The sequence below is a fragment of the Vicugna pacos genome, chromosome 22 (genome assembly GCF_048564905.1).
Source record: "Vicugna pacos chromosome 22, VicPac4, whole genome shotgun sequence".
In the NCBI taxonomy this organism is placed as follows: domain Eukaryota; kingdom Metazoa; phylum Chordata; class Mammalia; order Artiodactyla; family Camelidae; genus Vicugna; species Vicugna pacos.
Window position 1 is genome coordinate 25,162,348 of NC_133008.1, and position 20,773 is coordinate 25,183,120.

General features: G+C 51.9%; 4 protein-coding genes across 5 annotated transcripts; 2 read left to right on the plus strand and 2 right to left on the minus strand.

The window, feature by feature from the left end:
• Positions 1 to 439: 439 nt before the first annotated feature.
• GNG14 (G protein subunit gamma 14) lies at positions 440 to 3,821 on the minus strand. Of its 2 annotated transcripts, none has more exons than XM_031689537.2 (3): positions 3,695 to 3,821; positions 699 to 791; positions 440 to 611 (listed from the first exon to the last, which is right to left on the minus strand). In XM_031689537.2, exons 1-3 carry the CDS (start codon positions 3,776 to 3,778, stop codon positions 489 to 491), a joined length of 300 nt encoding a protein of 99 aa, XP_031545397.2. In that variant the 5' UTR covers positions 3,779 to 3,821; the 3' UTR covers positions 440 to 488. The 2 variants fall into 2 exon arrangements, with proteins under 2 accessions (XP_031545397.2, XP_072803708.1); XM_072947607.1 differs by having other exon boundaries at positions 693 to 791.
• Positions 3,822 to 4,307: 486 nt separating this feature from the next.
• Positions 4,308 to 8,038, plus strand: DHPS (deoxyhypusine synthase). The gene is made up of 9 exons (XM_006206250.4): positions 4,308 to 4,514; positions 5,136 to 5,300; positions 5,512 to 5,633; positions 5,716 to 5,812; positions 5,894 to 5,980; positions 6,509 to 6,614; positions 6,691 to 6,794; positions 7,617 to 7,742; positions 7,827 to 8,038. The coding sequence occupies exons 1-9, from the start codon at positions 4,308 to 4,310 to the stop codon at positions 7,920 to 7,922; spliced, it is 1,110 nt and encodes a 369-aa protein (XP_006206312.1). The 3' UTR covers positions 7,923 to 8,038.
• WDR83 (WD repeat domain 83) lies at positions 7,935 to 12,011 on the minus strand. Its single transcript, XM_006206249.4, has 9 exons — positions 11,688 to 12,011; positions 11,491 to 11,611; positions 11,303 to 11,408; positions 10,981 to 11,029; positions 10,772 to 10,898; positions 9,694 to 9,761; positions 9,477 to 9,585; positions 9,282 to 9,396; positions 7,935 to 8,231 (listed from the first exon to the last, which is right to left on the minus strand). The coding sequence occupies exons 1-9, from the start codon at positions 11,788 to 11,790 to the stop codon at positions 8,082 to 8,084; spliced, it is 948 nt and encodes a 315-aa protein (XP_006206311.1). The 5' UTR covers positions 11,791 to 12,011; the 3' UTR covers positions 7,935 to 8,081.
• Positions 12,012 to 12,076: 65 nt separating this feature from the next.
• Positions 12,077 to 20,207, plus strand: WDR83OS (WD repeat domain 83 opposite strand). The gene is made up of 4 exons (XM_006206252.4): positions 12,077 to 12,233; positions 18,995 to 19,100; positions 19,603 to 19,700; positions 19,793 to 20,207. The coding sequence occupies exons 1-4, from the start codon at positions 12,184 to 12,186 to the stop codon at positions 19,857 to 19,859; spliced, it is 321 nt and encodes a 106-aa protein (XP_006206314.1). The 5' UTR covers positions 12,077 to 12,183; the 3' UTR covers positions 19,860 to 20,207.
• The last annotated feature ends 566 nt before the right edge of the window (positions 20,208 to 20,773 follow it).

Sequence of the window (20,773 nt, forward strand, 5' to 3'; positions counted from 1 at the left end):
ATTTTGGGGATCAGGTGTGCCTGCGTGTCCCCAGGGAGGTCGGTCTGGCTGTGAGTCATTACCGTATCCCTGTTTGTGTGCCCGTGAGTGTGCACATCCGTGAGGAATCGGGAGACACCTGAGGACGAGGCACCTGCCTGTATGACAGCACCTGTGTGCAAACCACATGGGTGTGGATGCGTGTGACTCATGCTGGCGTGTAGCTTAGGACTCTGACCCTAGGTGTGTGCTTGTGCAGTGGGAGGGGGGATTGGCTAATGCCAGGGCGGGGACGGGGTTGCAGGGAGGGATGTGTGTGCTCTTCTGTCCAGCATCCGGGGAGTGTGTGCCACTGTGGCCGTGGCAGGGAGGGGAGGCTGGGCCAGGTACACACCTGGCCCCCACAAGCCCAAAGTCCCCCTTTGCCCCTCACTACAGCCCGGCCAAGCCACGCCCTGAGGAGCATTCACTTCATGTTTATTGAGGCCCCCTGGGTGGTCAGGATGGGGTCATAGGATGGCGCAGGGCTTCTTCTTGAAGGGGTTGGTGGCAGCCGGGATGCCCACGAGGAAGGGGTCGCTCTTGGCCTGCTCCATGCAGAACTGCAGCAGGTCAGTGGTGGCCTTGGACATCTGCAGGCCAGCCCAGTTAGCCAGACCTGGGCTGGGCTGTCCACCCGCCACCTCCCTCGGACGTGCCCACCTCACCCTGACCTTCACCTTCACGCGATCAATGCCTGCTTCCATCCGCAGCTGCTCCATGGCCCGGCAGGCCTGCCCGATGTCGCTGCCAGTGGTCACTTTGCCAGACATCTGGGGGAGGGTGAGCAGAGCCACAGACAGCAGGCTGAACCCCAAACCCTTGGCTTCCACACCTCCTCCTGTGTGCCCTGGGGGCCGAGGGATGGGGGTGGCTGTTCCCCACCCCTGGCAGGATGACACACCTCAGTTGAGGACTCCGGCTGACTCCTGCCACTCAGTCCTCCTCCTGCAGCCCCACTCTGGCTCCCTCCTCCACTGGCCTGGCCCCTCCAACCCCCTCCTCTCCCTCCCTCACCCCTGCAGAGACTTTGAAGCCAGGGTGCTCGTGGAGTGAAATGTCACGAGCAGCAGCAGCAGCTGTGGAGGCTGAGGGGGTCCCTGCCCCAGGAGGCCCAGTGGCTGCCCTGGTGTCATGTGTCACCTTCGCTGGGGGAGTGTGGGGGCCCTGGCCTCTCACTGACCTGCTTGATCCCCTGCTAACTGGCCTCCACACTCCTCCTTTGCCAGCCTCTGCCCCTGCTCCAATATGCAGAGGTGCAGCGCAGACCCTGGTTTGGGTGCAGCGCTGCCTCTCCTCTCTCTACCTACCCTCACTGCCGAGGAATCTTATCCACAGGCGACTCAATCCCTCATGTATGTGGATGGCTTCCCCTGCCTCATCTCAGCCCCTTCCCTGATCTCAGACCCACCTGGGGACCCTCCTCCCTCCTCAGTTCATCACACCCATCTCTGGTTTGTGTCTTAGATCACTTGGCTGTACTCTGGGTCATCTTTCCCAAAATCTTCCCTCAGATTCACCACTATCCGCCCAACTGCCCTGGCTCAAATCTTTAACTCCTTCATTCCTTTCTTTCCACTATTCCTACATCTAATCCTTCCACAAGAGCCATCAGATCAACCTTCAAATTAGGTTGTTAATCTGGTCACTTCTTTTCACCCTGTTGGTAGCATCTGGGTCCATCCCTCGGCCCCTCGCAATCTCAGCTTGGCCTGGACCCAGGCAGTCGCCTGGTCTCCCCTGCCCTGCACATCCCCTACCCCTGTTCTCCTCAAGTCAGCCAGTGAGATCTGTTAAATAAATCACATTACAATGTGGATGAATCTTGAGGACATTATGCTAAGTGAAGTAAGCCAGTCACAAAACGACAGAAAGGGTATGATTCGAGGTACCTAGAGTAGTTAAATCTATAGTGACAGAAAGTAGAATGGGGTTTGTTGGGGGCTGAGGGGAGTGGGGACGGAGGTAGTGTTTGATGCGCACAAATTTTCAGTCTAGGAAGATGAAAACATCCTGGAGGTGGATGGTAGTGATGGTTGTATAACAGTGTGAATGTACTTAATGCTTCTGAACTGTGCACTTAAAAATGGTTATTGTGCAAGTTTTATGTTCTGTGTATCTTACCACAATAACAAAATTAGAGGAGGGATGTATAGCTCAGTGTAGAGCACGTGCGTAGCATGCACAAGGTCCTGGGTTCAATCTCCAGTACCTCTATTAAAATAAATAAGTAAATAAAAACTTAATTACTTCCCTGCCAAAATATAAACAAAATTGGAAACAATAAATCAGAATCTTTCAGTCCATTTTTAAAACTCTCCTACGGTTCCTATGGTTTCCCAGCCTCTTAGAATAAAATTCACCCTCCTTAGACAGCCCACAGGACCTGTCTGGTCTGGCACCTTCTGTCCTCTGTGAATTCATTTCTTCTCAACCCCTCCCTCCTTTGTTCTTCATGGATCACGCTGACATCTTTGGGTGTGTTCATCCATTTCTGCCAAAATCCCTATTTGTGCCTGACACTGTGCAGAGTAAAAGGAATAGCAGTGGAACCAGACAAAAACCCTGCCCTCACAGAGCTGCTGTGCTAGTCAGGGAGGAGCAAACAATAGCAAACAAAATATATTAAGTGCTGTGAAAGACAAAAGCAAGGTCAGAGTGAGAGCAAGTGGTCAAGGCAGGCCTCCTAGAGGCCGTGACATACGGACTGAGGCCCAGAGGAGCAGGAGCTGGGGAAGTGGGTGCCCCAGGCAAAGAGCATGGCAGCGGCATCGCCCCTTGGCCAGGAAAGAGCTTGGTGGATTCTAGAACACCTGGATATAAACAGCAAATCTTGTTGTACACCCGAAACTAATATAATGTTATTATAATATAATGTCAACTATATTTCAATTTTTAAAAAAAGAGGAAAAAGCACTTGAATTTGAGACCTATTCTGCAAGTAGAATGAGGCAGGCTGAGAGATGGATGTGGCGTGTGAGAGGAGGGGGAGACATCAGGCTCAACTCCCCTGCTAGATGAGTGGAGGGTAGGGCTGTTTGCTGAGATGTGGAAGATGCAGGAAGATCAGGGTGAGCTGGAGAGGGAACTGAGGTGGTGAGTCTGAGATCCAAGTGGGGACTGTCAGGGAGGATGTTCTGTTCCTCTAATTAAGTAGGCTCAGTTCCAGCCTCAGGGCCTTGGTATTGGCTGTTTTCTCTCCCAGTGGGGGACCGCAGGGGAATGGCCTCCCAGAGATCATCACATAGGGGGCCTTTCTTGGTCTTCTGGCCTTGGCTCAAATATCACCTCCTTGGGGGTCTTTCCCAAACCATCTCTCCCTCCAAATAAAACCACCAACTCCTCCACCCACCCCACCCCAAAGACTCTCACGTCAGTCTGTTTAAATCATAAATAGCACTTACCACTCTTACCCTTCCAGCTCCCTAAACTGTGGGCTCCAGAAGAGCAGGGTCTGCATCTTGTTCGCTGATAAATTTGCAGCACCCAGCACAGAGTCCGAAGTATAGTCTAGACTCTGTAAACTGCAGAGTGAGTGATTAAAGCAGCCCTCTCGGGACCAGACCCTATGCGTGGTGAGGAGGACCAATGAGATACAGACTCCATCCTCTAGGATCTCACAATCTTGCTGGAGTTAAAGAAATGTCAGTCCTGGATCCCATAGGAGGTCCCTTACCCAGAGAATGGTCAGGGAAGACTTCCCAGAGGAGGTGACAGCAGCAATTCCTGGATGAAAGAAGACCAAAGGATTATGCATCATGTGGAGGCTCTGGAGACTTGCAAGACACGAATGAGGATCACCATCCCATTTGACGAGAGAAGCTCAGAAGCAGAAACTATCTAATACTTCCTGAGGATTCGAATTCTGTCCAAGAAGCCATCCTCTCTCTAGAATAGCTTTGTAAGCCGTCTAAGAAGCCATCCACTTTCTAAGAGCACAGAAACGAACCGGCAAGAGCCACGCAATGCGATGGATCTCCAGCAGGCGGCAGTGAAAGTAAGAATCTTCATTCATCTGAGACTGAAAACACGCGAAACAGGAAATACCGGCTCCTCGCGGCTTCCGTATTACGGAATACAAAGCAAAGATGGCCGCGCCCTGGACTCGGGGCGTCAGCGGGTCATGTGACTATACGACTTCCGGTCCTCCTCCGGTTTTCCCCAGCCGGACGCTCTCCTGCAGAAGTGCGTGCTGGGGCTTAACGGGTTTCGATGCCGCAGGAGGCCGCAGGAGGCCGCAGGAGGCCTGGCCTGGGGCGGCTCTGATTTGAGACTGCGGCCGCAGGAGCATGGAGGGTCCCCTAGAAAGGGAGGCGCCCGCGGCGGCGCTGGCCGCCGTGTTGAAGCACAGCTCGGCTCTGCCGTCCGAGAGCGCCCAGGTCCGGGGCTACGACTTCAACCGCGGCGTGGACTACCGCGCACTGCTGGAGGCCTTCGGCACCACTGGTTTCCAGGCTACCAACTTCGGGCGCGCGGTGCAGCAAGTCAACGCTATGGTGAGGCTTGGGAGGGTTTCCGGAGTTGAGGGGGTGTGGCCTCCAGTAGCACCTTGCTGCACTTGGGGGCGGGACTTCCCTGGGAGAAGAGGGCGTGTTCTTCATCTCATACTTGGAGAGTGGTGGGGTCCCTCCTGGGCGGGATTTTCAGTGCTGGGAAACGGACGTTGCCCCCCCCCCCCGCCCCATGGTGACATCCAGTATCAGGAGTCGGTTGGGACTTATCTAGATATGGGGCGCGTTTTAGGCAGCGTGTGAGAGTTCTGGAATGGGCAGAGCCTGGGGCAAGACCTTGCGGTTGTGGGAGAACTTGGAGGACCCTATGTCAGGGCGGGACCTGAGCTTCGATTTGTCCTTCCCAGTGGGTGGAGGGGTCGGGCCTGCAAAAGTGTTGCTCTCCAATTCCTGAAAGGGGGCAGAGCCTGAGCGTGTGACCTAAGAGTTGGGCTGTGAACATGGCGGAGCCTGCATAGGGGTGTGCGTTCTCTGGTTCCAGGTAGAAGTAGTCTCATATTCCTGAGTGGGCAGGGTCTGGAGGTGGAGTCTCACTGTGAAACCACCTGGGGTCCTTGGGCTGGAGTTTGGGGCCTGACCTTAACTCAACCCTGTCTTTCCACCTAGATTGAGAAGAAACTGGAGCCGCTGTCGCAGGATGAAGACCAGCATGCAGACCTGACCCAGAGCTGCCGCCCACTCACCGGCTGCACCATTTTTCTTGGCTACACATCGAACCTCATCAGTTCAGGCATCCGGGAGACCATCCGTTACCTCGTGCAGCACAACATGGTGGGGGCCTAGTAGGGTTGTGGCCTTGGCCTCTCTGGGTCTTAACCGGCAATAAGATAATTGGTCATTTAAGTGACATGGGGAGAAATGGGTCAGTTTTATTTTGCAGCAGAGCTCCGCACAAGGGTCACTGGATGAGAGTTGAGAGTCTTGCCTGGGATGAGGGCAGGGTTCCCCTTCTTGGGCCAACCTCACTGCCTTGTGGCTGCAGGTGGACGTCTTGGTGACCACGGCTGGGGGTGTGGAGGAGGATCTCATCAAGTGCCTGGCACCTACATACCTGGGCGAGTTCAGCCTCAGGGGGAAGGAGCTACGTGAGAATGGGATCAACAGGTGAGGGGCCTCAAGTGGCTCTGGGTAGGGGAGCCAGGCTGAGGGGCCTGGGCCCTGTTGCCCACATGCCTTCTGTCCCCAGGATTGGAAACCTGCTGGTGCCCAATGACAATTACTGCAAGTTTGAGGACTGGCTGATGCCCATTCTGGACCAGATGGTGCTGGAGCAGAACACAGAGGTGAGGCTGGAGTAACCTGGGGGGCTGGCATGGTGGGAGTCAGAGGAGGTGCTGCTGGCTGAAGCTGATGTCTCCTCCTAGGGCGTGAAGTGGACACCTTCCAAGATGATCGCTCGGCTTGGCAAGGAGATAAACAACCCAGAGTCAGTGTATTACTGGGCCCAGAAGGTGAGGGGCTGGGAGGGGGCAAAGATGCCAGACTTTGGCGCGTGTTAACTTGTTTAATCTACATAGCCACCTAGGGAGTTGGTACTGTTCTCATCAGCCCCACTCCTGGATGAGAAACCTCAGAAACAAAATGGTTGGACAGTTTGTCTGAGATCTCAAAGCTACTGAGTGTGGTCCTGGTATCCTGGCTCTACTCCTAGACTACCTAGAAGCAGCTGGGGCCGTGCTTAGCATCCCCATGGGGCCTGGTATAGGGTCAGAGGCTGTGGGATCCAGCAATCAGAAAAACAACCGGAGCTGCCATTCTTTCTGTGCCAGGTACATTCTTTATGTGTACGTGTGTGTTTTCTCACACGTGCCTCCTCATCTGTGAGGGAGGTGCTACTGCTGTCCCCATTTTACAGTGAGCAACCTGAGGTCCAGAGAAGTTAAACACCCCGCCTAGAATCAGGCAGCGGGAATGCCCCCAGGCTGCCCCCCCCCCCGGGCTCTGAGCTAGAGCCGCTCTCTTGTCTTGCTCTCTTTCAGAACCACATCCCTGTGTTAAGCCCAGCACTCACAGATGGCTCGCTGGGTGACATGATCTTCTTCCATTCCTATAAGAACCCAGGCTTGGTCCTGGACATCGTTGAAGGTGAGGTGCTGGGGCTGCAGAGGAGCAGGGGAGGGGGCTGCCAGGGCCTGAGGCCTGACACAGCCCACTTTCCCAGACCTGAGGCTCATCAATACACAGGCCATCTTCGCCAAGCGCTCTGGGATGATCATTCTGGGCGGTGGCATGGTCAAGCACCACATCGCCAATGCCAACCTCATGGTGAGCAGGGACAGAGTGTGTGTAGTTCCTTTTGGGGGTGGCACTGGGCCTGCCATGCAGACAGGCCTGCGTACTAGGCCTGTGCCATGTGCGGGGGAAGCAGCCATGGACCATCCCTGCCCTCCTGGAAGTGATGTTCCAGTGAGGAGACTGACAGCAAACAGGTGACCTGCACATTAGGTGGCAGCTATTGCTGTGGAGGAAAACAAGGAAGGATGACGAGACGGTAAGAGAAAGGGGCGCTGTTCAAAAAAGGGAACCCTTCCTGGGACGTGTGACCTGTAAGCAGAGATCTTCATGGAGGTGCTCCCATGAGCCATGTGGCTATCTTGGGGGGAGATAAGAGTTCCTGGCAGAGGAACCAGTCAGTGCAAAGGTTCTGAGGTGCCTGAAATAAGTCAAGGACAGCCAGAAGGCTAGTGAAGGAGAGAGTGGGAGGAGGTGAGATGGGAGGTGACCAGCACAAAGCACAGGGCCTCGAGGGCCACTCAGGTGCTCATGGCTGCCCTCTGGCTGCTGTAGGGGGAACAAATGGTGGTACCAGGGTAGGGGCCCTAGAGAGGGGAGAGGTAGTTGGGTTTGGAGGTTTTTCTGTAGAGTTGGAGGGTTGTTGCTACCCAGCAGCAACGTTGCCCATTGTCTGTCCTGCAACCCCCAACCCCTCACACTCTGCCCAGGTGCTGACACCGGGCCCTTCCCTTGGAGTAGAGGGGCCACCAAGGGCTTCTTTTATCTGGGACACACTCTTTAGCTTGTAGCTACAGTGCCCCGCCTCGGAGTCTGTCTGACTGGCTGACCAGCCCACCCTGCCCCTACCCACAGCGGAACGGGGCTGACTATGCCGTCTACATCAACACGGCCCAGGAGTTTGATGGCTCTGACTCTGGTGCCCGGCCAGACGAAGCTGTCTCTTGGGGCAAGATCCGGGTGGACGCACAGCCTGTCAAGGTGAGTGCCGGCCAGCCAGCGGGGGTGCAGGGTCTCCCAGGCTGTGGCCATGGGTCGCACGGCTCACCTGGGTCCCCTCCACAGGTCTATGCAGATGCCTCCCTGGTCTTCCCGCTGCTTGTGGCTGAAACCTTTGCCCAGAAGGTAGATGCCTTCACACCTGAGAAGAACGAGGACTGAACACTGGATGGCTTCAGCCTCACTCCCTCCTCTATTTATTAGTGTGCAGACCCAGCCTCTCCCTACTCCTTGGTCAGCAGGAAGTCTAGAATAAAGGGTTTCAGTGGTCCTTCTCAGTCTGTGTCTTTCTTTCTGTCCTTGGTTGTGGGTCCCCTGGCTTCAGCCTGTACCACCTTCAGCCTCGTAGGCCTCTTCCCGCCAGCACTGGACGCTGCCCCCCATGGCGGTCAGCAGGCAGGGCTCGGTGGGGTGGTAGGCCAGCGACTGCACCACACCTGGCCCAACAGGCAGGGCCAGTGCTAGGGCACCCTGTGGAGTAAGGGGGTAGAGGGTAGTCGTCAGTGTGTCTCCATTTGTCCCCTTAGTTGCCTCTTCCCCGCTTTCAGCCACATGCCTCTAATTGTTTCTGAGACACTGCAAACTGAATCCGCCCCAAACTGAGTCCCTCAGTCACTTGGTCCTGCTGGGTGCTAGGCCAGACATCTCGAATGTTTCTCTTCCACCTCACATCCCTTTGTCAGTAAGTCCTCTTGGTTCTGCCCTTAGACCATGCCAGAGACTTCTCTCCACCTTCACAGCCACCACCCTGCTCTGGTCCAGTCACATTGGCTCCAAGCTTCCCTGCCCCTGCTGCCATCCACTTGACAGCCTCGCTACTCACTTCCTCCATCACCCTGCAGGCACAGCTCAACATACACAGTTCCTCTTTCCACCTGGAAAAGGTCCCTTCATGTGCCCTCCCCTTCAGGGTGACTCTTAGCCTACTGGACCCTTGAGAAGTAGGCAGAACATTGGCGCTTTCTTAGCTTCCAGAATGAGAGCTGGCCCCTCAACTCTTCAGGGCCCCCCAGTTCCTTCCCTCCTCCTCCCTCCCTGGCCAAGCCCCAGCCCTGACACCACTAATCCCCAACAGTCAGTTCCCAGCCTGACGCCCCCACCAGGTTGGGACACATCAGGGAACACAGGCCTTGAGGCTGGAAGCCACAGAGATGCTTAGAGGTAAGTCAGGTTTCCTGAACTACAGCCCCGGCTCACCTGGGATCAGATGCCACCATCAGCTCCCCCTCCCCCAGGGTCAGTCCTAGTGGCTCAGCATGGCATCCGTGGCCCTGCCTGACCTGGATCCTGCTGCTGTTGCTGCCTTCCAAAGTGCTTCTCCTCCCTGACCAATGCGTTTGGACCCCACCTCCAAGCCTTAGCACATGTGGTGCCCTTTGCGAGGAACGCCCTTCTTGCCTTGTCCTCTCACTCCTCCTTCGAGCCCCCAGTTCTAACCACACTCCCTTTTTCAGGCCCGGGAGTGACTCAGGTAAGGACAGGGCAGGCACCCCATTGTGGAGCCGGGGTGGGGAGGCTCACCTCCACCAGGTCCCAGAAGAACACCTTCCCATCCTCGGAGCAGCTGACCACATGCGTGTCGCGCTCATTCAGGCAGCAGTCCAGCTTGTACTCCTGGTTCTTGTGGCCTGTGTACCTGGGGGTGGGTGGGATCAGGGGGTGGTTTGGGGCCTTATGGGGGGATGGGGCAGGGGCCCCATGACCCCGAGGACTCACTCGCCTAGCAGCTCCCCTGTGTCCTTGTCTAGAAGCCTCAACGTGGAGTCCAGGCTGGACACCAGGGTGCACTGCCCGTCCCGGCTGAAGCAGGTGCAGGTGATGGGGCCTGGGGAGGTGGGTGGGGGAGGGATGGGCAGACAGGTCAGGCTGGGGTCTCCTGTGCTGCCTCCACCTTCCCTACCTGCCCCACAGCTGCAGCCCCAGCCCCACTCACTGCCCACATAGTCTGAGAAGAGCTGCCCCATCCTCAGGTCATAGCGCCTCACCCGGCCATCCACGGAGCTGCAAAAGAAGATGGATCCAGATGAAGCATCGACAGGGGCCAGGAGGTCCATGGCTCCAGCTTTGGTGTCCATGTACCCTCACCTGGCCAGGGTCCTAAGGGCAAGGCTGGGTGCCTACTCTTCCTGGGCACCCTTCACTGTCATGACATGCTCAGGACTGGCCGTGGAAAACACACATTGAAGAGAATTCACAAGTGGAATTCTGAGGTACCAGCTTTGAGACTCAGACCCAGGGGCCAATCAGGTGCCATTCCATCTGTTTCTTTCTTGGGGGAGGGGGGAGGGAGGAATGTATGTATGTATTTATCTATCTATTTATTTTAATGGAGGTACTGGCGATTGAACCCAGGACCTCGTGTATGCTAAGCATGTGCTCTACCACGGAGCTATACCCTCCCCCTGGTTCCATCTGTTTCTGATTTGTACTGAGCACCCTCTCTGGGCCAGTCCCCATGTGGGGCTTGGGACACAGCTGCTACCAAGCCCAGAGCACTTGCTGCCAATATGGAGCCTTGTGGACTGAGGGTAATCGTTTCCCAGAGGAGGTGATGTCTGAATTGGGACTTGAGGATGAGAAGGAGCCAACCATGTGCAGTCCAAGGGGGAATGGGTGGGAACTGGACCCGCCAACAGGTTGCCGCAGCCCAAACACGACATCCCCATGGTGGGAACAGCCCTCCCCCAGGTTGTGGCAACACTTGGTCAGTCGTGCATGGGAATTTTTGTTTTTAATTGTTTGTCTCCTGCAGCTAAAATATCAACTCTATGGGAGCAGGGACATTTCTTTATTTCCCTGACTCATTCACTGCTGTATGTATGCTCATCAACTAAAAACGTGACCTGCAGGAGGCGCTCAGATACATTCTGAGTAAGCAGTTAAAGAACGGTCCAGGCAGAGGAAGAGCAATTGCTAAAGTAGGTGCTGGGGTGGGAGCATGGATGGCAGATTTAACAGAAATGAGGCTGGGAGTGACACATGGGGAGGGACAAGGTCCTGGCCGCACTCACCCTGCCAGGACCTCATGGTCTGACACCTTCACACTGGATATGCCATCCCTGGCTTCGTCCAGGGTCTGTACTGGTTCAGGCCTCCGAGAGCGGCAGTCCCAGCAGCGGATGCTGGAATCGATAGAGCCTGTAGGGCCAGCATGAAGGTGGATCAAGTTTGGGAGGCAGAGGCAGCACCCTGGGCCCACCTGCCTAGGCTGCAGACTCACCAGACAGAATAACTGTAGCCTCTTCATTAAACTGCACTGTGTTCACCTTCTGTGAAACAGAAACTGCTGCTTAGAGAAGGCTGGATTTTGGAGGATGGGGATACAGGCAGGATTCCCAGTGCAAGTTAAAGTGAGAGAAAAGGCTAGGGGTAGAGGAGATGAAATATTTGGGGGGAACTGCAAGCCAGGGCTTGGTGAATGCGGGGCCATGTTGGGAAGGCGGAAGATCCTTGCGCTGTAATGGTAAAGGGCGTAGTCCCTGTCACAACCTACACGCAAATAGGGGTCCGTTCTAATGAGGCGCCTTCTTGCTTGCACTCACCCCTGCGTGGCCCCGGAATTTGCGCACCACCTGGCCCGATGCTACATCCCACAGCACTACCGCTTTGTCCCCGCCGCCGGAGCAGAGACTGCTGTTGTCAAAGGAGCTAAAAGGCAGAGGAAGAAAAGTCAGCGTCGACCTCCGATCCCGGCCTCAGCGCCCTGATCCCCGCCTGGCCCCCGGCTCACCCGGCCGCGTCCAGCACCTCGTAGCCGTGGCCGCTGTACGTCCGCAGCAGCGTCCCCCGCAGCGGGTTCCACAGTTTCAGGGTCTTGTCGCTGCCGCAGGTCAGACAGTAATTGCCATCCACTGGGGAACACCGGGCGGGGGTTACTGGATCGCCGACCGCGGGAGGTGGACCCGGAATGAAAATAAGGGCGCTCACCATTAAATCGCACGGCTCGCACCGCCCCCTGCCCGCAGTCCAACGTCTTCAACCGTTTCTGCGGCAGCTCCGGGGCCCGCGGCTTTGGCTCAGGGAAAGCCATTGCTCCGCGCACCCTTCCTCGCTGCCTGATTTCTGCCTGCACCGAGGATTTCCATGCGCTGGAAACTCCTGCTTGAGTGTAACCTTATTATTGTCCTCCATAGCCTACTTCCTATTTCTCACTTCCGGGTTCGAAATTTCGTTTTTTTTGGAGATAATGCTGGCAATACTGAAGCTTGCTTCCAGCTTCCTAGTTTCTTTTCCCACTTCTCATTTCTAGGAACATTTTTGGCTTCTAGTTCTCTGTCCCCTGGCTCGGGGGCGTTCCAGCCTCCGCCCGCAGGAACGGAAACACGAGGGCTGAGGGTGTTACTCTAAAAGCCACCGTTTCCACGCCGGAAGCTGTCGGAAGCTGTGACTCTCGCAGCGGAAGAGCCACGACTTCTGACTCGCTATGTCCGCGAACAATATGTCGGACCCACGGAGGCCCAACAAAGTGCTGAGGTGAGGATCCTAGTTGTCATGGTGTTAAAAAAACAAAATTCCAGTGTAAATTTTAAAGATATAATCGGCTTTATCAAATGATTCATGAATTGGGCAGCATCAATCTAGAAAGTAGAGGGGAGCTCTAAAGGGCTTCAGAAAGGGAAAGATTTTTAAAGGCAGGACAAGGAAGACATACACAGAAAAAGGGATTGTTTCCCGTTTGGGGAAAAAAGTTCTTATTAGGTGGGATTACCTCCTCTTGCCTTTAGGGGATAGCGAGGGGAGAGGGTCCATGTGACAGCCTACCTCTTTGTTACTGATCAGAAAATTCCCGACTGACCAGTTCAGACTACATTTCTGGAGGAGGCTGACGCTTCAATTAGGTTAGGTTTAATTAAGCCCCACTTTGATGGCATAGCCTAGCGTAAGTGACTCCATTTTGGGCCTGTGGTTTTCCTTTTAATAATGGCCTCTTTTCATCAGACTCTCAGCTTAACTGATAGATGTGATCAAAACTTAAGGCATTAGCACCAGTCTAAGCTACTGCCCTGAGTTTCTCGTGGTTTTTGTTGTTCTTTTGCATGGTATCTATAGGTTATGATGTTTTTGCTTAACCCTTGTGATATTCAGAGGTCCTGGCTGGCTTCAGGTTCACAGTCTTTAAGTCGGTCATTCTCTTGTTCCTTTTCTGATGTTCTAGTGTTAGGGAAAGCTTTTATTTGGTGGTTAGCGGCTGTGAACATGTATTTAAAGCTCTTGAGAGAGTACAGCACACCAGGGAGATTATTATGATGATAATCAACAGGATAATTCACAATGTTTGGAGGGCACTTTGGAGCCATGGTCCTCAGGACCCTAACCAGTCACAATTGAATATGTCAAAGAAAGATCCCATTGAAGGAGTCAACCTTCTTAAACCAACTGGCTTGCTCAGTGCTCTTATGTAATTGAGTTTCAACTTCTCTTGAAGGGTTAATCCAGGTGTAGCAGGTGGTGTTGGCCACGGCACAGACTCCTTGCTCAGCTAAAAGATAATCAAGGACTATCCTATTACAAAGCACAACTTTGGCCAGAGAAGCTAAGGATCTTTCTTAGGCTGATGGCCCTAAGTAAATTCTGAGTCATGAAATTCTCCTCATAGGTCCTTTCTAACTCAGTGATGTAAATCCAGGGGAGTTGACCAATGAAATGTCTTAGTTTACTTGTGGAAAGTTAGGGGCACAGTTAGATAAACTAAGAGGCATTCAGAGGCCCAAGGAAAATGATAATCGTCACGGACAAAGACAAACCCCTTATGGGCATAGACTATTCCCGTTAAGGAGGTACCATTAATGGATTCATTCATAGGGATTACTGCATGTGTCCATTCAAGCCAGGTGTCAGTCAGGTTTTTACAACATATGAAAGAGACTCTTCTAGCCTGAAAGTGTTATTCTAAATGACTCGCAAAGATGGGTGCTGCTGGTGAGATCTATTAGTGAGTGGGAGCAAATCTGATCTAGATTATCATCGGAATGTGCAGGTGGGTGCAAATGCACTAAGATTTTTTAAAGTTTTTTTTCGGGGGGGGGGAGGTAATTAGGTTTGTTTGTTTAAATGGAGGTATTGGGGACTGAACTCAGTACCTTGTGCATGTTAATTTAAGCACGCACTCTACCACAGAGCTATACCCTCCCCCTTGCAAATGTTCTAAGATTTACTAGGTAATTGTGTATAATTGAGTATGTACAGTTATGATTGAAGAAAGGAAAAAACAAGGCATAGGTTGTTTTGGCCGTAAGAGTTGAACTCTGTAATGTGGAGTTGTACTGAAGTGCCATTCCCTAAGGTTAGATCTGCCGAGGCTTTTACTAACCTTGTGGCTGCAGCTATAACATTAAGACAGTTGGGCTAAGCACTAGCACTGAATCCCATTGTATGCTGTGATAGGCAGCAGGCTGTGTTTATTGCTATATTCTTGTGTGAGCATTCCCCGGAAAGGTCTGATTACCTCTTTTGTGCACAAGTAAGCTGAAAAGTCTTGAACAATTAGTTAGCCCTAGGGCCTGCGGTTTTCCAGTGCTTATTTTAGTCTTACAAAAGTCTGCTCATGTTTATCTGCCAAGGAAGGGGTTCAGGGACTGAAGTTTTAGTAAGTTCATAGCATGGGGAAGCCAACAGAGAAAAATTAGGAACCCATAGTCTATGATAGCCAGTCAGATCTAGAAATCCATGAAGCTGTCCCTTAGTTGTAAGTGTAGGAAGTTCTTGGATTATCCTGATCCTTTTTGAAGATACCTGGATTCCTTCAGCACTTCATTTATGACCTAGGTCATGAACAGTATCTAGAGATAATTGTAATTTTTCCTTGGAGACTCTATATCCCTTTGTCAGTGGAAATAATCAACCAACCTATAGTAAGAATAGAAATTTATTCAGGCCAAACTGAGGACTATAGCCTGGGAGACACAGATTCAAGAAACACCTGAACTGTGTTTTGCCAGACTACAAAATGGGGGAGGCTTATATAGGCAAACACTGCAGTTACGTAGGTTGTTTGTCGAGAATTATAATTGGGGCTGGCAAGAAGTAAAAGTGATTGTTAAGCAGGGATTGGTTGGGGTCCAAAATGGTTGCACAGTCACAAGGCGAGACTTTGAGACCATAAGATTGCAGTTGGCAGCTGCTGACAGATACTATTTTGAGAATACCTGGTGGTATAAATTGAGTTTGATATTGTTCAGAATATTCACGTTCTCCGTGATGCAGGAACATGTCTGAAATTATATCCGCAGTGGCCACCCAGCTCCGTTTGGATACCTGAACCACAGTCTATCTTGTCAGAACAAAGAACAAACATCAAATATGACAGGGACACGTTCTTTCAGGTTTTAAAGAGACAGATTAGCACATACACAGTGAGTCAGCATGACCTTAGTGTCTGGGAAGGGAACCTGATTTGTAAAGGAGTTGATGTATTGGCATCATAGGAATGGGGTAATGAGGGAACATTTATCCCTATCTTCAAAATGGGCATTCTAAATAATCTGATAACTGCGTTCGTTTTGGTTTTTTTTTAATGGTTAAAGCAAATATACAATGTCTGTTTGACAGGCCACAAGACAGGCCTAAATTCTGGTTAGCATAAAGTTCAAGCCCAGTCAGATATTAGCTAGGATGACTTCCCCATACCTCAATATGTGAATATTTCTTCCATCACTTTTCTGCTAACTCTTGCCACAGATAAATGGAATCTTTTATGGATGCCTCTTTGATAACTGAGCACAGCAAGAAGTCTTTCACATATTGTAGAATAGTTGATTTCCCAGGAACTAGATCGTGCTTACATCTTGTTGGAGCACTTGGGAGAAATAAGAAGGGGCCTCAGTGAATCCTTGAGGCGTGACTGTTCAGACGTACTGTTGATTGTTTCACGTAAAGGCGTACATGTCAGCTGCTGGGGTCTGCAGCCGTGCTGAAAAAGGCTGAACAAAAGTCTACAACAGTGAACCATTGTAAGTCTGGTGAAACTTGTGACAAAAGGAGATTCCAGGTTTGGGACAGCTGGGAAACGGGGAGTAACTATCTCAACAGCTCTTAAGTGCTCGACAAATCGCTGTCCTCGCCCATTAGGTTTCCAGACTGGCAGGATCTGTGTGTTGGGCCTGATTGCCCTCTGGGAGATTAGGTCTTCTGCTGCGGTTATGAGGCCTTGTGGGCTTTCAGTTTTAGTGGGTATTGAAGTAATTGAGGGAGAGGTGTCATCATGTCTCTCTGAATCTTTATAGGCTCTGTACTTTTTATTCTCTCAATGTCAGTATTAGAAGTAACCCCCAGATTCTGGGGCACCTCAACTAAATTAGGGTACTTTTGTCGGATGTCTTCCTCTTCTATGTCAAGGACAGATCGTAAGAACATAAAATTTCCTGACCAACCTGAACCTGTCTTTTAAGGTGAGGTCTCCATTGGAACAAAATTTATTAGCCATTTTAACTTAGAGAGGAGAGCTCTGCTTCACAGGTTACCAGGGCTATGTCACACAGCAAAAAAGACTGCTTTTCAGAAAAGGGCCCAGAGTCCTTTGTACTGGTTGAGACAGAAATTCTCTCTGAACTTTAATAGATACTCCCACTAAGGAAACCGCTTTTTCACGCTGAAGGACTTGTTGTCCTATGAGAGTGGGGTTTAAAGTAGACAGTGTAGCCCAGTATCAACTAGAATTTGGCAAGGTTTCCCATTAATTTTAATTTTAGTTTCCCCTTGGCTGTTTAAGAGAATTACTGATAACAGGTTATTGGAGAGCTCCTTAGAATACTGGGTGGGGGGTAAATATGGGCACACTCAAGTTGAAGAATTTGCATAAGACCTTTGAGGACAATCTTTTCTCCAGTGGCCCAGTTGATTACATGTGGGACATTGGTCCCTGGGCCAGTGTTTTGATGGTGGACCCCGAGGAGGGCATTATTTTAGGTCTGTGGTCTTGGAGCTGTTGTAGCTGTAAGGCCAACAGCTTGGTGGGTTTTTGCCTGTGGTCGTGCTCTAAGGTCATTTCAGAGTGCTCAGCTATGGTTACTAGCTGAGTCATACTGGTGGTCTCCCATTCTGTTGTCTGCCTTTTTATCAGTCCACTAATCTCAGGAGGTAATCTATTTGCAAATAGGGCAGCCAGAGCAGGTTGGACGACTCCATTTATTATATGGAACTACAATGACATAGGAGGAGGACTTCCAAGCATGCGTTAAATTTGGCCAGATTTATCTTTGGTTTGCATGTTTGAATAATAGACCAATCAGTGGGGGTAGGGAAGACTCCAGGAATGGCTTCTAAAAGGCCAGTTACTGTTTTGTTAGCTTTTCTGGTTGAGGATCTTGAATATCACCCTCTGGGTTTTGCCATTTTGCTTTCTGCATCTGTTTTTGGGCTTCACTGGGTCCTACCAGCATGTGCACAAGCTGATAAAGACGTCGCAGCCTGGATCGGAGGCCCTGATAATGACTCTCAATTCTTCAAAAGAACTTTTGAGATTCCTCCCTAGGCTCAGTTAATTAACTTTTTTTCTTTGTTTTGGCTGGGGGCAGTAATTAGATTTATTTATTTTTAGAGGAGGTACTGGGAATTGAACCCAGGGCCTTGTGCATGCTAAGCATGCACTCTGTCACTTGAGCTACACCCTCCCGACCTCCCTAGGTTTAGGAAATGCCTTAACTTAGTTGGTCTTTGACTCTTCGTTTGGTCTTTAATCAAAGAGTGAAAGATACCCAAGGAGGTTCATCTGCAACCTCAGGTAGTCCCTTCAGAGTGGAAAGGCAGTTCAGAAAGAGAATCATTAAAATGTGAATAAAAGGAGGAGAGAGGGGAGCAACAGGAGTCACGTCAGTCCTATCCTCTTTTGTTTGAGGTCCTTCGTGTTTTTTATTTTTCATTAGCCATTTGTAATCAGTCTTTTAATGGAACTGTTTTGGAATCTTGAAGCCTTGTGGAAACTTCTGCATACCAATTAAAATAGGTATCCCTTTCTGTTTATTTAATTTGGAAACCCTCACTTTCAAGGGCACTTCTTAAATAAACAGTCTGATCTCACTGGGACATTCTCCGTAATGGCCATTTTTTTAGGTATTTACAGCTTCTGGGATTATAGTCATTAGACATAAAATAAGCAGGTGTGCTGACAGGTGGTGCACTTGACTCATTAAAGGTGAAAGCTCTTAACTCTCAGCCTTTATCTGCACAAAGCAAGACAGACAAACGTGTGTACCTGAACACTCCAGCGGTAGCCAATTACTGTGGCCTGGCCAGGAAAAAGGCCCCAAGCGCACCACCACCAGTTGTCAACGTGGAACCTGGGACCCCAAACGGGGACTGTGAACTGATTCCTGACAAATGGGGAACCACAGCTGCTGCCAGTGGTGCCCAGCTCGGAAGCTGGGGAAGGATCCCAAATGGGAAACTGCTGACCAAACCACCGGCAGTTCCCAACCAAGGGCTAGGGGTTTCCAACCAAATGCGGAACTGTGGTCTGAACCACCAGCAGCTCCCAGCGTGGAACTAGTGATACCAGACAAACAGGAAGCTGGCCGGAAAGCCAGTCAGATCGGGAGCTAGACACAAAGAGAACAGAGCTCAGAACTGACAGGAACTTACCCACAGCCCGCAGCAACAGCAAGAAAGACAGTCAACTCAAAAAAGGGTTCTTGGGTACCATGGCCTGTGTTCCTTGTTGTCTCCAAATGCCATCAGAGGTTCACTTTGGATCCTGCCACTGCCACCAAATCTGTTGAAGAAACAAAATTCAACTGAGTACGTTTTAAAGGTCTAATTGGCTCTATTGAAGGATTGATGGCTCTGGCAATGTCCTGTCTAGCAAGTAGGGGGGCTCTAATGCGCTACAGAAAGGAAAAGGTTTTTAAAGGCAGGAGAAGAATGTCATAAGCAGAAAAAAGGATTGTCTCAGATTAAGTCATCTCCCTTTTGGGGAGAAAAAGGCCTTACTAGGTGGGTAGCACTTCCTTTGGGGCCTTGGAGAGGGCCCATGTGACAGACCACCTCATTGGTGCTGACCAGAAAATTCCTGACTGACCGGTTAAGAATACATTTCCGAGGGAGGCTGAAGCTCCAAGTAGGTTAGGTATTAAGCAAGCCCTGGTTTGGTGGCATGGCCTAGCATAAGTGACTCCATTTTGGGCCTGTGGTTTTCTTTTTAACAATGAGAACAGGCCTCAGGTTGTGGGTTGGGGGCCCAGTGAAGTGCTTGCCCATCTGACGGTGGGGCTTGAGTACCCCTGACCCTGAGCCGGCCACAGGTACAAGCCCCCACCGAGCGAGTGTAACCCAGCCTTGGATGACCCGACGCCAGACTACATGAACCTGCTCGGCATGATCTTCAGCATGTGTGGCCTCATGCTTAAGGTGGGCAGGGTTGAGTTTCCTTCCATATTGCTCTGCCTGACAATGGGGCAAGGGGCGGGTTCACAATGAAGCAGGACCAGCACTGAGAGGGCAGAGCTGGGGTGATGCCAGGTAGAGAAAGCCAGAGCTGTGGGCAAAGCCAGGGGTCTGGGTCAGGGTGGCTACATAGGAAGTGAGTCTGAGGGTGGGGCCAGGCTTCAAAGCAATTTGGAGGGGACTGGTGGAGAAAAGGTGGGGTCCTTAGGGTGATTGGGGGATGTCAAGGGCCAGTCTAATTAGGCCTGAGGGGTCATGGTGGGGTCAGAGATGCAGGACAGGGAGTAAGACCGGAAATCATGAACTTGGAGTCAGCTATGGGGGGCTGGGACTGAGGGACTCTTGGGGGTCAAGGTTTGAGCTGCACCAGGTGGAACTGGGGTTGGAACCATTGCCTGGGAATGGCCTTTGTGGGGGCTCACTGGGGTGCCCCTCACTGACCTAACCCACTCATCCACCTACGCAGCTGAAGTGGTGTGCTTGGGTTGCTGTCTACTGCTCCTTTATCAGCTTTGCCAACTCCCGGAGCTCTGAGGACACTAAGCAGATGATGAGTAGCTTCATGTGAGGCTGGGCCTGGAGTGGGGGCCTCCTGGGTGAGGGGAGGGGGACCCCAAGCCTATCCATCCTGGACTGACATCTCTCTCCCATCTCAGGCTGTCCATCTCTGCCGTGGTGATGTCGTATCTGCAGAACCCTCAGCCCATGACACCCCCCTGGTGATGGCAGCCTAGAAGGATTACATCCCAGACCCCTCTATCCACCTTGCCCTCAGCCTGGCCCTTGGCTGCTCAGCTTCCTGCCCTCAGCTGAAGTCCTGGGCTCCCCTGGGTAAGGTAGTCTCATGGCCTGCAGCTGGATGGAGGGAACCTGGCCCTGGCCCTGGGATCCCACTTTTGCCGGGGCGGGGTGGGTGGGCAGAGAGGGGAATCCCCTAGGCCTACCCCTCCTGCCTTCCCTTCCCACCCTGCCTGCTGCTGGGGGAGACGCTGTCCATGTTTGTAGGTGTATCCACTCATTTTCCTGTTGAAACCAGTTAATAAAGTTTTGCATTCTGGCTGTTCTCTGTAACTTCTCTCTCCTTCTGTGTATTGTAGGTGTTCCTAGTAGGGAGAAGGGCTCCAGTTCCTCCACTCAGGCCTGGGCTGGGGGCCCCAGTCTGGAACTTTTTTGGTAGTTCATTTATTTCACAAGCCTGGAGCCTAAAGTCAGCTGCCAGAGACAGAACAGTGATCCTTGCCCTCTGGCTGCTCAGCAGATAGCCCTGCTGATCTAAGGAATCTGGGCTTTGGTTTTCTTGTCAGAGGAATGAGGTAATGTCAGCAAATAGGATGGACCTGTAGGGACTAGGAAAGACAGGAGACTGAGTTCTCGCTCACATGTCAGGCTCTCACTCCTCACCGGAAGACACCGGTATCTCTCCCAACAAGACTGGATGCCTCCCCTCCCCAGCACTGTAAGGGCAACTCCTTTACTCAACGTCTCAAACCATAGGACAGAACAGGGCCCCCATTAATCTCTGCTCCTGGCCAATCTAGGTCCCTCACGGACCTCAGCCCTGAAGGTCAAAGGAATACTGTAAGATCCTAGACATACTCCACCTCGAAGGCAAACCCAGCACCCGTAGGAAATCTGAG

What these genes read in the sequence shown, in the direction of transcription:
- GNG14 (XM_072947607.1), bottom strand. Translation starts at nt 3,778, where the DNA reads ATGATGCATAATCCTTTGGTCTTCTTTCATCCAGGAATTGCTGCTGTC. An exon ending in CTTCCCTGACCATTCTCTGG is followed by an intron (nt 792 to 3,694) that starts GTAAGGGACCTC and finishes ACCCTCCCCCAG; the next exon opens with ATGTCTGGCAAAGTGACCAC. An exon ending in TTGATCGCGTGAAGGTGAAG is followed by an intron (nt 612 to 692) that starts GTCAGGGTGAGG and finishes GCTGGCCTGCAG; the next exon opens with ATGTCCAAGGCCACCACTGA.
- DHPS (XM_006206250.4), top strand. Translation starts at nt 4,308, where the DNA reads ATGGAGGGTCCCCTAGAAAGGGAGGCGCCCGCGGCGGCGCTGGCCGCC. An exon ending in TCGCCAATGCCAACCTCATG is followed by an intron (nt 6,795 to 7,616) that starts GTGAGCAGGGAC and finishes CCCTACCCACAG; the next exon opens with CGGAACGGGGCTGACTATGC. An exon ending in TGGACGCACAGCCTGTCAAG is followed by an intron (nt 7,743 to 7,826) that starts GTGAGTGCCGGC and finishes TCCCCTCCACAG; the next exon opens with GTCTATGCAGATGCCTCCCT.
- WDR83 (XM_006206249.4), bottom strand. Translation starts at nt 11,790, where the DNA reads ATGGCTTTCCCTGAGCCAAAGCCGCGGGCCCCGGAGCTGCCGCAGAAA. An exon ending in GGCTACAGTTATTCTGTCTG is followed by an intron (nt 10,899 to 10,980) that starts GTGAGTCTGCAG and finishes CTGGCCCTACAG; the next exon opens with GCTCTATCGATTCCAGCATC. An exon ending in GACCATGAGGTCCTGGCAGG is followed by an intron (nt 9,762 to 10,771) that starts GTGAGTGCGGCC and finishes CTTCTTTTGCAG; the next exon opens with CTCCGTGGATGGCCGGGTGA.
- WDR83OS (XM_006206252.4), top strand. Translation starts at nt 12,184, where the DNA reads ATGTCCGCGAACAATATGTCGGACCCACGGAGGCCCAACAAAGTGCTG. An exon ending in AGGCCCAACAAAGTGCTGAG is followed by an intron (nt 12,234 to 18,994) that starts GTGAGGATCCTA and finishes AGCCGGCCACAG; the next exon opens with GTACAAGCCCCCACCGAGCG. An exon ending in CAGATGATGAGTAGCTTCAT is followed by an intron (nt 19,701 to 19,792) that starts GTGAGGCTGGGC and finishes CTCCCATCTCAG; the next exon opens with GCTGTCCATCTCTGCCGTGG.